The sequence below is a fragment of the Salvelinus alpinus genome, chromosome 16 (genome assembly GCF_045679555.1).
Source record: "Salvelinus alpinus chromosome 16, SLU_Salpinus.1, whole genome shotgun sequence".
NCBI classification, from domain to species: Eukaryota; Metazoa; Chordata; class Actinopteri; order Salmoniformes; family Salmonidae; genus Salvelinus; species Salvelinus alpinus.
Window position 1 is genome coordinate 14,367,909 of NC_092101.1, and position 14,409 is coordinate 14,382,317.

Genomic DNA, 14,409 nt, shown 5'->3' on the forward strand with positions numbered 1-14,409 from the left:
CTCGCCTGGGCCGGTGCGTGACGTTCAGACCCGGTGCTGTGTAATCTATACACCCGACCGTTGTTCTCCCATTGGATTATGTGTCTCGCGTGCGTAAATGGAGCTGTCCAGTGCTTAAACGAACCCGAACATAAAGCAGGCAGAACGGTAGAAAATAAACCCTCCATGGTTAAAATTATCCGAACTATACCAAACTCTGTGACATTAATAACTTCTGTAAAAATGTAGTCTAAGTGATGCTGGGTGTTTTGTACACACTTGATTCCGTCATGCAGTTGCGCACCACATCTCCACAGTGAATGTCAGGTATAACTACTTGGAAGGTGGAAATGTAGGCACTCACTTTCATATAATTAGTTTGTCTACGCATGCACAGACAGGACCAATGGCTTATTTTACAAATACCATGTTTAACTTAACCGTCAGTCTATATAACTATTTACACTTTGCGCATAGGTGGTAGGTAGCCCTTTCTCAGTGCAAGTTGAGATTTTGTACTGAAAGGGCAAGATATCTAAAAGTAAAAAAAAAGTGATTTTAGTTTTTTTTAAATTGTGTCCCTGATTGGTCATCCAAATTTGATACATTTTTTGTCAAATATCATGACACACCTTTCGGCATTAATTGGGAACTTCTGTCACAAGTGACTAATCGTCATCATAAGCAATACGTTTTATACGTGGATTAAATTGAAAGCATTCATAATACTTGAGTAGAAAATGTGTCATAGTAGGAGCTATTTGCATCATGAAAATAAGCACACAGGCAGGTATGCGCGCGCTGCGGCTGCATGGCTCTGTGAGTTCCATTCACACTGTTTATTTTAACGGTAAATGCCACACGGTAAAATCACAAAATGGGCTTTGTGTTACCTCACACTACTTCTCTGAAATACTGTAGTGCAGTACCATACAGTTGAGGGATAACAATAGGGGTTATCCAGTTCTGTTTCTCCATGATTCTCTTTAATTTAGGAACTCGATTACCACCACAAAAACTTTGCCACATGATGGCAGTGGAACTCTAGGGAAGGTAGTCTGTTAATTTACTGAGTGGAAAAATCGTAGTGCACTTGACTCGTTAAGACCACAAAATGCCTGCCATAGGACCTGTAGTCAAGTTTACCCCTGTGCTGTTCCGTACAAGGTAGCAGTCATGGAGTTAGACAGAGGACTCTAGATGGATAAAACCTGTTTGGGCATGGACATTGATTGTCACCGAAGGCTTCAACTGGGTGGGACTTCCTAATGGTTGAGGAAGAATCACATGATTCCATCCAGTCATCAGGAGGGATCTGCCAATGAATTATATTCATGAGCAAACACTAGGTGGCAGTATGCATCCTTTCAGTTTGTTTGCCAACTCGTACATGTAGTAGAAAAAAATGTACTACTTCAAAATGGAAATTGCCTCAATGGCACCATCCATGTGATCACAGAGCCATAATGGGACACATAAATATGATATCTGTATACACTTAATTTACTTCAAGAACACCATGATAGATGACAAGGTTGACATCTAAATGAGGGTTTATTTTATAACCATAACATCTGCAGTGAAGAACAAACATGCAATACTTTTTGCCAGTATTACCCAGACATTAATTATATAGACCGTGAAACTGATCTGCATCTCACTTAATGGTTTATGATGATTGGACATAATCATTATGGAAGTCTTGGCTGCTGTCAAACAGCGTGAACTTTTCCTTCCTCAGAGATGTGATACCTAACAGGTCAGATTTGTTACGGGCCTGGTCAGATATGTTACATGAAGCCTTGACGTCAGATCTGTTACAGTGCAGGGGTCTTAGAATAGTCTGTAACTGAAGAGATCTAATTATCCCTGTCCAATGGCAGTATACAGTAGAGTACAAATGCCTGTATGTTATGAATAGTATGATCAAAAGATTATGTAAGCTATTGCATATACTGTGCATAAAATGTCTCCATGACCACTTCTGTGGTATACCATTATAACATATACATTGGATTTAATAGAGTAAATATACAGCTCAGTTCTGTGCCAATGCAACTTAGATGCAACAGTTGTCCAGCCATTATATGTTGCAAGGTGACAGAGGATAGGGACAGTAGGTTTCTGTGGGAAGGCACGAGGTTTATTGTGCGTCATTCTGTTTCCACTCATTATATACGTGATTGAGAGGGTGTAGAGTGGCTTCATAAGAGCCCATGATTGAGAGAGCAGGTCTCACCGTTCCACTAGTTTGTCCCCCTCTGATGCATTGTGTACTTCTGCTGGAAGAGAAGCAAGGTTGGCTGCAACCTGGTCTCAGAGCATTTCATATATTTCTGTACGTAAATCTGGGACACTCCATTTAGTATGATATGTTACGTTTCGCATGGTACGTACTGTAATAATTTGTGATTGTCCAACACCCTTTCCGTATATGTTAAATATTACAATTTGTATTATTTGCAAAACATTTATGAATTCTGGCTAGGTGGCTAACGTTAGCTAGGCTCAGGGTTAAATTTAGGATTTAGGTTAAAGGGTTAAGGTTAGCTAAAAGGGCTAGCTAACATGCTCAGTAGTTGCAAAGTAGCTATAAAGTAGCAAGTAGTTAAAAAGTTGCCCGTGATGAGATTTGGACTCGCAACCTTCGGGTTGCTAGACATTCGTGTTACATGCCCACCTATCCACCCTGACCATTTAATTTTTGCCATAAGTAACCATTTGTCTTATGTAACTATACCAAACGTAACATATCATACCAATTTGAGTTTCCCGGATTTACGTTTGCTATGTTATGTTTAGTCTATGAAACAAGGCTGAGGGTAGGGAGCTGCCTGTCAGTCAGAAGGTTAGCTATGGGCAACAGGCCAGTCATGCTGTGGATTAGAGGGTGGGGGTGTCCATCTTTATACAAGTACAATATGTCCTCCCCTTACAATGCAGGAATCCCAGCTAAATATAAACACTCCGCCTGTCTATGTCCACAAGCACTCAAAGCCTTGTAGCAATGTGTATTTGAGGGCCTGTCTTCCAGAGGGCAACCATTACAAGGTTAGCTGGCTGCGTTAACTGGAAGTATGTCAACGGCTGGTTACTATATCAGTCTCCTACAGGTTCCTCACAGCCCTCCCCCGTCAACAGGTTTTGTTTATTTAAAGTCAATGGGGCACAGGTCACAGCTAGCATTGCAGGTAGAACTCTGGAAAGTCACTATGTTAGCTGCCAGTAGTTGCTATGAGAAACCATAATATTGCCGTGTTATTACCACTGTGTTGTAAAGTGTTAAGCTACCATAAATTATTGTACATTTCAAACAATTTCTTCACATTTTTGATTAGTTTAATTATTTCCATGTTTTATGTTCATTGCACCAGCTAATATTCTGTGTAAACAACCCCCCCCTCGTCATCTGTAAACGAGATTAGTAAATTTATTTCAAACAAGGTGGAGTTGTAGCATTTTGTTCAGAAACATTTTGATACTTCACTGTGGTATAGCAATGACTGTTATAATCGTTAACAAGTTCAGTAGCTATAAATTAGGATCAGTCCTTAAACAAATACAATTATTCGTTCCAAAAGGGCCTCAACAGATACGAGAAAGACTGTAGACGAAAGGCACAACACTCACAGAGAGAAGCACCATCGGTCAGGCAGTGACATAATTATTAAAATCAAACAATGTCTGTGTTGTTGCTTCAATAGCCTAACCATGCCAAACATTACACAACTAGTATATTACCAAAAGAAAACAGATTAACACTCCTTTGTTTCAACCGTAGGACAGCGAGGGGATCCTTGTGAGTGTACAGACTGGCAGGATTTTACAGTTTAAGTCAGAAGTTTACATAAACTAGTTTCAATGACCCCAACCAAGTGTTTCAACCACTCAACAAATTTCTTAACTAGTTTTGGCAAGTCAGTTAGGACATCTACTTTGTGCATGACACAAGTAATTTTTCCAACAATTGTTAACAGAGATGAATTTCATTGTATCACAATTACAGTGGGTCAGAAGTTTACATACACTAAGTTGACTGTGCCTTTAAACAGCTTGGAAAATTCCAGAAAATGTCATGACTTTAGAAGCGTCTGATAGGCTAACTGACATAATTTGAGTAAATTGGAGGTGTACTTGTGGATGTATTTCAAGGCCTACCTCCAAACTGTGCCTCTTTGCTTGACAAGCAATGGGAAAATCAGAAGAAATCAACCAAATCCTCAGAAAAAAATCGTAGACCTCCACAAGTCTGGTTCATCCCTGGGAGCATTTTCCAAACACCTGAAGGTACCACGGTCATCTATTCAAACAGGACGCAAGTATAAACACCATGGGACCACGCAGCTATCATACTGCTCAGAAAGGAGACGCATTCTTTCTCCTAGAGATAAACGTACTTCTGTGCTAAAGGTGCAAAATCCCAGAACAGCAAAGGACCTTTTGAAGATGCTGGAGGAAACAGGTACAAAAGTATCTATATCCACAGTAAAACCAGACATAACCCGAAAGGGAGGAAAATTGTGGATATATTGAAGCAACATCAGTCAGGAAGTTAAAGCTTGATCACAAATTGGTCTTCCAAATGGACAATGACCCCAAGCATACTTCCAAAGTTGTGGCAAAATGGCTTAAGGACAACAAAGTCAAGGTATTGGAGTGCCCATCACAAAGCCCCGACCTCAATCCTATAGATAATTTGTGGGCAGAACTGAAAAAGCGTGTGCGAGCAAGGAGGCCTACAAACCTGACTCAGTTACACCAGCTGCCAGGAGGAATGGACCAACATTTACACAACTTAGTGGGAAGCTTGAAATGTTTGACCCAAGTTAAACAATTTAAAGGCAATGCTACCAAATACTAATTGAGTGCATGTAATATTCTGACCCACTGGGAATGTGATAAAAGAAATAAAAGCTAAAATATATATATAATTCTCTACTATCATCCTGACATTTCACATTCTTAAAATAAAGTGATGATCCTGACATAAGACAGGGAACTCCTACTTGGATTAACTGTCAGGAATTGTGACAAACTGAGTTTAAATGTATTTGGCTAAGGTGTACGTAAACTTTAACTGTATTTACTCATACCCCATGTACCACAATTAAGGTGAGAATTGTAAATAAAGACAGGACACAGGAGTAACATTGAAAAATCTGAACCCATTTTAAAATTGGAGACGGACAATTTACTTGCCAAAACAAAGCCAAGTACATACTAACAAAGATGACTATATTATGAATATAATACAAGTGACCGCTCTATTCTAACAAAGGAAATACATGTCCTCAAAGATGGAAGGCAAGCGGCCAGTTCAGGTGGGACCCTTCTAGACCATGAGAGGGCAGAGGCACAACTCCAATAAAGAATATTTTTATAAAATCTCTAAGTTATCAAAATGCCATGTGCATCCACTTATATCAGTGCCTTTGTAACAATGTAAACATCTATGATCAAATAAGCCTCATGTAGAAATTTGGCAATTCACATTGACCTCCATACAAAAATATTTATAATTGACAGATGGTCAGAGTTTGTCCCTCTCCCTCAGATACTAGGCAGTGGTTTGGTTAACACAAGTAAAGGACTAACAGATTGGATAAGAAAACAAACAGAAATGATTATTCTGTAAAACATAAGTTAACATTCCTTCAATATAATTTACACAATAGGAAAAAAATGTGTTAAAAAAAAAAAATCTCTTCAGTCTTGATGCTATTTACAGGTCTATACATGTTTGGAGATGGAGTTCCTGCTGTACAAACAGAAAGGTAAAGTTCACTCAATTTAGCGTCAACACTTAAAAGACAGAAGTCAGACACACCAGTGTCACCTCTTACCTATAAACGATTCAACAGTGTATTCTGGATGTCCTCATACACCTGGCTGTAGATCCCTTCTTCTGATTTCAAGCCATCCAGATACGCTATAGCAAAGTGTAAACCTTGATCAGGACATTTGTCAAAGGGAAGTCATAGCTACTAGCACCAAAATGCCTACAAAAACCAATAACGTTCACCGACAAATGGAAAAGGAGACAAAAATGTGTAATATACCAATGTCTAAACAGCTCTCGACCATCTCATTCCTGTGCTTCAAGTACATGGGCCACACATGGCCTTCAAACAGGCCAGGGGGGTCAGGGACGGTGTATTGTCTTGTACTTTAAAAAAAAGGAAACAAACTTATGAATTTAGCACAACTTTCAATTAAATAAATATTTGTGATTTATTAATCTGGCCAGAACGACAACCACACTATAGCTACATATGAATATTAGTGATCTGAAATCACCCCATTCCCACCTTCTCCTCCGTTTGCACTCTTCGTATGGAATGGAGATGTAGTAGCACTTGTTGTACACGTCCATCAGGGGTCTGGGGAGGAACATGACAGAACTTTTAGTTCTACTCAACTCTCCACCAATGTACAATTGAGGTTCAATTGAGGCACCATAATACAGATATAGCACACTCCTGGAGACCACATCCATTCAGTTGACATCCTCTTAATCTAGCTAGCTGACAACACAGCCCACACGTGTCACTTGGACACCGGTCCAAATATTTGTCGTCATAACTCTAAAAATCCAGTTTTGAGCGAGCTTGCAAGCATTAGATGTCATAGTAATAGGGGACAAGCTATTTGAATACATGTCGCACAAACCAGCTGATTACGCTCCTTCCCCATTAGCTAGTACATTTCCAGTTAGCAGTGGTGCAGATGAACTCACCTGTAGTTGTACAGAAGGAAGCCCTCTACGATCAGAATGTGGATCTGCTGCTCTGGGTCGGCAACCTCTGTGGAAGGGGACACGTTGACACCGTGGGAGTGTGCAAACTTCACTGGATTCTCACTCCAGCCTCGAATCGTGTTCACCATGGCATCCATGTCCAATGCTGTGATCACTGCATAGAACAGAGAACGGCAGAGGGGAAAGAAGTTTAGCAAAAAGGGACACACCTGGATGAAGTGTATTCAGTCTTGTTTAATGGGAATTGTGCTCTAGGGTAGTATTAATATTCATGCATGTACTATCAAATGACATTTTTGGGGATGCTTTGTTACACTAAGGGGCAAGTAAAACGATCAGTTATGAGTCTCCTACAGTGAAATCCAGGCTTACCATCCCACTGTCTAAAGCCGTCCTCCCCGACTTCTATCTGGTCAGGTTTCTGAAATAATACCAATAAAACATTGCTGCAAGCGCAGGCTGATCTGAATACGGGCAGATCCCATACATGCTGAACACTGCAAGACATGCACACCTAGCTGGAGCATGCAGGTATAACATGCACAAGAGCATTGAGAATCCATATATAACCAGAGACCAATAAAACAGGAAACAAAGCACAAGAGCAGTGAGCTACTCAGCACAAGTTCTGATTCTATACAGGGTAATGCAGTTACATTTTTTAAAAGCGGCAATAAGCAAGGCGTGTGTGTGAAAAGACAACTGACGGAGTCTTAGGCATGTCAGTGCTAGGTTAATTTACAGCATACTACGCAGATCTAATAAAAGGGAAGGACAGGTGACCGTAGATGGCATGCATCATGGCTATTGGTTAGTGTGTGAGGGATATTTTCCCTTAACAAGGTCATGCAAATACAACACTGTATAGAGACGTTTTAGTAGACCAAGTTTACCTTGAAAAAGTCATCTTGATGCACCACACAACAGTTAGGTAGTGACTTGATCAGCTTATTCGTCAAAGTGGTTTTCCCACCATTAGTCACACTGAAAATAGATAAACATGACATGCGATTTAGCAAGGCGTCCGTGTATTCAAAGTCTGAGCGGTCTATCCATCACTCATCCGCATACCTTGCAGGTATTATTGCAGTAAGTTACTTAGATATCAGTCAACATTGTATGCAGTAGCTAGCTAGTAACCTAACCATTGTGGCGGGACAGAGCACATAGCTGGCTACCTAAAATAACAAGGTCATCAAATGTCAACTACTCTAAATAAGTTTGCAATCAAACATTTTATAACTAGCTAGGTAAGTTCGCTAAGTGGATCTCTGAATTTAGTCAGAAGTTTTGAAAACAACTTGGAACGTTGCCAGTCCTACATTTAGCGTTAGCTAGCCCGATATTCAGCCAAGTCAAATTTTTACATTATAGTAAAACATAGCTGGCAAAAAGCAATATTCATGCTTAATAAACATGTATAATACAAGTTGCCAGCAAGGAGTATGACGCTCACGTTTGCAAATTTCGAAACTGAGACTCCCTCCAATGTGTTCAATGTGAAAGTCCGCGCTGGAATTTTAAATCTCCCGCCCGACTACGACAACATACAAACGTGGCAGGCGATTTGCTAAGACCAAGTCTCCAGTTAACTACCTACAGTACATGGCGTTAATAAATTGCCCGAGTAAAAGATAAAACTCCCTGAATCCTTAACGTTTCTTATTTTTTATAATTAACTTAATGTTAGACGAAAAATTCAACAATGAAATGTAACTAACGTAACGCGTTAGTTACCTAAGTAAGATGGCATGTGTTGTTTAGATTTCATACCTGTGTTACGTTTAATAAATTAATGAATTTATAAAATGTTCTACTCAAAATATACATGTGTATTATATAATAAACCAGATTTTCGAACGACAAATAAAAACTTAACTTACCCGCCAATTCCTATAACGTATTTCATTTTGAGTAGGTTTTTGAAACTTCTGCTCCTAGTCCCAGCTAAAGTTACTCACAATGAATAACAAAAACAATCCAAATAATACGAGGAAGGGAGTAGCTCAAGTTTCGGTGTTTTTTCTCCAGTGTTGTGGCAGAGCCCAGCTGTCTTTACTATTTCATTGATAAAGAGGCGCGAGCCCTCAATTTGTAGACAACTGTGACTTGCGTCAAACAGACGTACACCCGCGTGAGCTCAGATTTGTGTCGTTTTTACAGTGACCAATCACTGTCCAAGAACACCCAACGACTCCAATCAACCTCCGCGTTCCGCAAAGATTTGCATATTAATTTTTATTTAATCTTTATCTAAACAGGGAGTCACATTGAGATAAGAAATCTATTTTACAAGAGAGCTCTGTATACATTACAATAAAAACAGAATAATGAAACATACACATATATGTGTATAAAACAATATAATTCAGCACACAATACAAAATAAACATACTTTAAAAAAGCAATCACATTCAACTACATAGAGGTCCCCAGTCAATAATTTAAACTGCCTGAGAGGCACCAGCACATGTAACTGCAGTGAAATTATACTGTCTTTGTATACAGTGGGGGGGGGAAGTATTTGATCCCCTGCTGATTTTTTACGTTTGCCCACTGACAAAGAAATGATGTCTCTAATTTTAATGGTAGGTTTATTTGAACAGTGAGAGACAGAATAACGACAAAGAAATCCAGAAAAACGCATGTCAAAAATGTTATAAATTGATTTGCATTTTAATGAGTGAAATAAGTATTTGACCCCCTCTCAATCAGAAAGATTTCTGGCTCCCAGGTGTCTTTTATACAGGTAACGAGCTGAAATTAGGAGCACACTCTTAAAGGGAGTGCTCCTAATGTCAGTTTGTTACCTGTATAAAAGACACCTGTCCACAGAAGCAATCAATCAATCAGATTCCAAACTCTCCACTATGGCCAAGACCAAAGAGCGCTCCAAGGATGACAGGGACAAGATTGTAGACCTACACAAGGCTGGAATGGGCTACAAGACCATCGCCAAGCAGCTTGATGAGAAGGTGACAACAGTTGGTGTGGTTATGGAAGAATGGAAGAAACACAAAAGAACTGTCAATCTCCCTCGGCCTGGGGCTCCATGCAAGATCTCACTTCGTGGAGTTGCAATGATCATGAGAACGGTGAGGAATCAGCCCAGAACTACACGGGAGGATCTTGTCAATGATCTCAAGGCAGCTGGGACCATAGTCACCAAGAAAACAATTGGTAACACACTACGCCGTGAAGGACTGAAATCCTGCAGCGCCCGCAAGGTCCCCCTGCTCAAGAAAGCACATATACATACCCGTCTGAAGTTTGCCAATGAACAACTGAATGATTCAGAGGACAACTGGGTGAAAGTGTTGTGGTCAGATGAGACCAAAATGGAGCTCTTTGGCATCAACTCAACTCGCCGTGTTTGGAGGAGGAGGAATGCTGCCTATGACGCCAAGAACATCATCCCCACCGTCAAACATGGAGGTGGAAACATTATGCTTTGGGGGTGTTTTTCTGCTAAGGGGACAGGACAACTTCACCGCATCAAAGGGACGATGGATGGGCCATGTACCGTCAAATCTTGGGTGAGAACCTCCTTCCCTCAGCCAGGGCATTGAAAATGGGTCGTGGATGGGTATTCCAGCATGACAATGACCCAAAACACACGGCCAAGGCAACAAAGGAGTGGCTCAAGAAGAAGCACATTAAGGTCCTGGAGTGACCTAGCCAGTCTCCAGATATTAATCCCATAGAAAGTCTTTGGAGGGAGCTGAAGGTTCGAGTTGCCAAACGTCAAAAGATCTGCAAAGAGGAGTGGGACAAAATCCCTCCTAAGATGTGTGCAAACCTGGTGGCCAACTACAAGAAACATCTGACCTCTGTGATTGCCAACAAGGGTTTTGCCACCAAGTACTAAGTCATGTTTTGCAGAAGGTTCAAATACTTATTTCCCTCATTAAAATGCAAATCAATTTATAACATTTTTGACATGTGTTTTTCTGGATTATTTTGTTGTTATTCTGTCTCTCACTGTTCAAATAAACCTACCATTAAAATTATAGACTGATCATTTCTTTGTCAGAGGGAAAATGTACAAAATCAGCAGGGGATCGACTACTTTTTTCCCTCACTGTACATGGGGACACATGGTGAATGATGTGTAATGTTATGACATGGTTCACCTACCTTCTTCGCCTGCTTTGAGGAACGCACAGTTCCACTGACGAGGCCTGCTACCAAGAACTGGGCTCTCCTTCTCCGTGGCCGACGCGAAAAATAAATTTAAGCGTGTTAACCCCACGCAAGGCTGCAGGCCCAGACGGCATCCCTAGCCGCGTCCTCAGAGCATGCGCAGACCAGCTGGCTGGTGTGTTTACAGACATATTCAATCTGTCCCTATCCCAGTCTGCTGTCCCCACATGTTTCAAGATGGGCACCATTGTTCCTGTACCCAAGAAAGCAAAGATAACTGATCTAACTTGAGAGACTAGTCAAGGATCATATCACCCCTATCTTACCTGTTACCCTAGATCCACAGACGATTCAATCGCATTTACGTCGGTAGCCCTACCCCCTGGTAAACAGTGTATGATCGCTGGATGATTATTTTTATGTCTAATATTGTGGGTAATGAGTTGCCAATGCCTGGCTGTGCAGCCATGAGTGAACAGGGAGTACAGGAGGGGACTGAGCACGCACCCCTGAGGGCCCCCTGTGTTGAGGATCAGTGTGGCGGATGTGTTGTTATCTACCCTTACAACCTGGGGGGCGGCCCGCCAGGAGTCCAGGATTCAGTTGCAGAGGGAGGTGTTTAGTCCCAGGGTCCTTAGCGTAGTGATGAGCTTTGAGGGCACTATGGTGTTGAACGCTGAGCTGTAGTCAATGAACAACATTCTCACATAGGTGTTCCTTTTGTCCAGGTGGGAAAGGACAGTGGAGTGCAATATAGATTGTGTCATCTGTGGATCTGTTGGGGTGGTACGCGAATTGGAGTGGGTCTAGTGTTTCTAATGGTGTTGATGTGAGCCATGACCAGCCTTTCAAAGCACTTAATGGCTACAGATGTGAGCACTACGGCTCGGTTGTCATTTAGGAAGGTTACCTTAGTGTTCTTGGGCACAGGGTCTATGGTGGTCTGCTTGAAACATGTTGGTATTACAGACTCAGTCAGGGTTGAAAATGTCAGTGAAGACACTTACCAGTTGGTCAGAGCATGCTCGGAGTACACGTCCTGGTAATCCGTCTGGCCCTGCAGCCTTGTGAATGTTGACCTGTTTAAAGGTCTTACTCACATCGGCAACAGAGAGCGTGATCACACAGTTGTCCGGAACAGCTGATGCTCTCATGCATGCCTCAGTGTTGCTTGCCTCAAAGCGAGCATAGAGCATAATTAGCTCGTCTGGTAGGCTCATGTCACTGGGCAGCCCGCGTCTGTGCTTCCCTTTGTAGTCTGTAATAGTTTGCAAGCCCTGCCGCATCCGACGAGCGTCAGAGCCAGTGTAGTACGATTCAATCTTAGTCCTGTATTGACGCTTTGATGGTTCGTCTGAGGTTAGAGTCCCGCTCCTTGAAAGCGGCAGCTCTACCCTTTAGCTCAGTGAGGATGTTGCCTGTAATCCATGGCTTCTGTTTGGGGTATGTACGTAATTGCTCCTGTAAGACACTCTGGATAAGAGCGTCTGCTAAATAACTAATTTAAATGTAAAATAGGCTTGGGCCGTATACAGGAGTATTTGAAAATAGCCACGGGATGGTTTTTCAGTACCATTGAAACTTTATAAGTTTTTTTTATACATTTTAATATTAGTAGCTACTTTTTACGTAAATATCTGCCGTCAACTTGTACAATACATTAGGAGATAAAGTAGATCCCCGTTCTTAATTTCACATGTCACATTATTTTACATTATTAAGCTTACCGGTAGTCCCCAGTCACATGCTGTTTGTTTACAAGCATACAACAATGAAAGACAGGAGAGATTGCTATCCCTTCCTGTAGAGAAAACAAAGAACAACCTGGGATGGAAATCCAGGGGCTTTCTGAGGGCATCCAGGGGCATTCACTATCAACATGGTGCCCGGGAGATGCCGGAAAAGGAATAAAGGAAGTAAGTGGAACATATTATGAATAAATATAGAGTGGGGGATTGTAGAAGCCTTCTGGAAGATCTGGTGAAGGAGAAGATGGCGGATAAGGAAAAAAGCAGAAAAGTGTTTTGATGGAATATGGAATGGAGGATTGCACAGAACTTTTGCAAGAGCTAGAGAAGGAAAGGGAATGTGACGAGAGTGAGTGTAAATACATTGAGGTGGCAGGTGCAGTGATGACCGCCGAGAAAGAGTGTCGAGGGAAGCAGTGTGGTGAGGAGGGTTGGCGTCCAGTGCAAAAAGAGTAATACGTGCTCTAGTAGCTCAGAGATGGAACCTGACTAGAGTATGGATGTAGTACCTGCGTGAGGACCGCTGAGTTCGGGCCTCGTCCCGAGGATGAAAAGGATGATTCTAGCCCAGTGAGAGTGAGGTTTGTGGAGAGAATTAATCCTTGCATTTTGGCTGATCCATATGTGGTGTCGGGTTGGGTGGAGAAGGGGTTGGGGAATGTTGAGTTGGTGAGAGTAATTCAGAGTGCATTAGTGATGATTTATTGTGTTTCTTCAGTCCAAAGGCAGTGGGTGCTCAGGCTCACGCTATTAGGGACAAGAAATGTTACGTGCTTTTCTCTCCTGATCAGGGCGCCGTTGAAAGGAGTGATAACGGGGGTGGCATTAAGTGCCCAACAAGGTCAAGTTAGGAAGTGTCAGTTATCCCGTGAGAGCTTTTGTTTTCCGAAAAGAAGAAGAGAAAGTTGTGTGTGTTAGCTGTGGGGGTGATAACGGGGTGGGAGATCGGAGGTGTGCGGTGAGAGAAAGGCATGTAGAGTTAGAGTAGTACACAAAGTGTTGTATGCCTAAGCGTGACGAGAGTGGTTGAGGAAGATGGGTACAGGGTGAGGGATACTGAGAGGATTCATGTGGATAGGCAGAGACCAAGAGAGAGTGATGGAAAGAATATCTGCTTCAGTAAGGTGGGATTTTTAGCATTTGTAGCCATGGTCGTCACAGAAAATAGAGGTTGTGGTGGCAGCGGCAGAGAATACTTGTGATTGCAAGGATGTACTGCAGAACAGTTTGGTCGTTGTTCTGGAGTAGGATTACATAGGGTTAAATAGTGGAATGGGGTGGTGTTTTTTAGAGAGGGTTAATAGTTGGCAGGGTAATTTTCCTTTTTCCCAGTTTTGTATTACCGTATCAATAATTTAATGTAGGTAGGCAGTGAATGGCCTCACACACCAGTACAGTAGGCGGCGGTGTGTGCCTCTAAAAATTTGATGCAATCCGCCAAACCAAATCCTAAAGAAGAAGAAGAAGAGGAAGAGAGACTGGAGCCTTGTGAGTCGTTCTGTTGTGCAGCACATACCAGGTGATCTAATTACAGCATGGGATTCCAACTAAATATTTGCCAGCTAGATATCTTATAACTATAAACTGTCTAAAATATGCTATATGCTCTGCAGTTGTGCATTTGCTTTGCTAATTTAGTAGCTAGTTATCTAGATAAGTGGTTCGTTTCTTGCAGTCAAGCTCCTATTGGTAACATAATCCCCTGCTGGATCTAGAGCCTTGCAGTCTAATATTTGGTTTGTGCGTGCAGAAAACTGTGAGTAGCATTCTTTTTGTTACTTC

General features: G+C 41.7%; 1 protein-coding gene across 7 annotated transcripts; it reads right to left on the reverse strand.

Moving 5' to 3' along the window:
- Window positions 1-5,124: 5,124 nt before the first annotated feature.
- On the reverse strand, window positions 5,125-8,868 carry LOC139540900 (nicotinamide riboside kinase 2-like). Of its 7 annotated transcripts, none has more exons than XM_071344945.1 (8): window positions 8,620-8,868; window positions 7,630-7,720; window positions 7,109-7,157; window positions 6,716-6,890; window positions 6,288-6,359; window positions 6,039-6,145; window positions 5,823-5,908; window positions 5,125-5,734 (listed from the first exon to the last, which is right to left on the reverse strand). In XM_071344945.1, the coding sequence occupies exons 1-7, from the start codon at window positions 8,643-8,645 to the stop codon at window positions 5,823-5,825; spliced, it is 606 nt and encodes a 201-aa protein (XP_071201046.1). In that variant the 5' UTR covers window positions 8,646-8,868; the 3' UTR covers window positions 5,125-5,734. The 7 variants fall into 7 exon arrangements, with proteins under 7 accessions (XP_071201046.1, XP_071201045.1, XP_071201049.1 ...); XM_071344944.1 differs by having other exon boundaries at window positions 5,125-5,737; XM_071344948.1 differs by having other exon boundaries at window positions 7,109-7,182.
- Window positions 8,869-14,409: the final 5,541 nt, after the last annotated feature.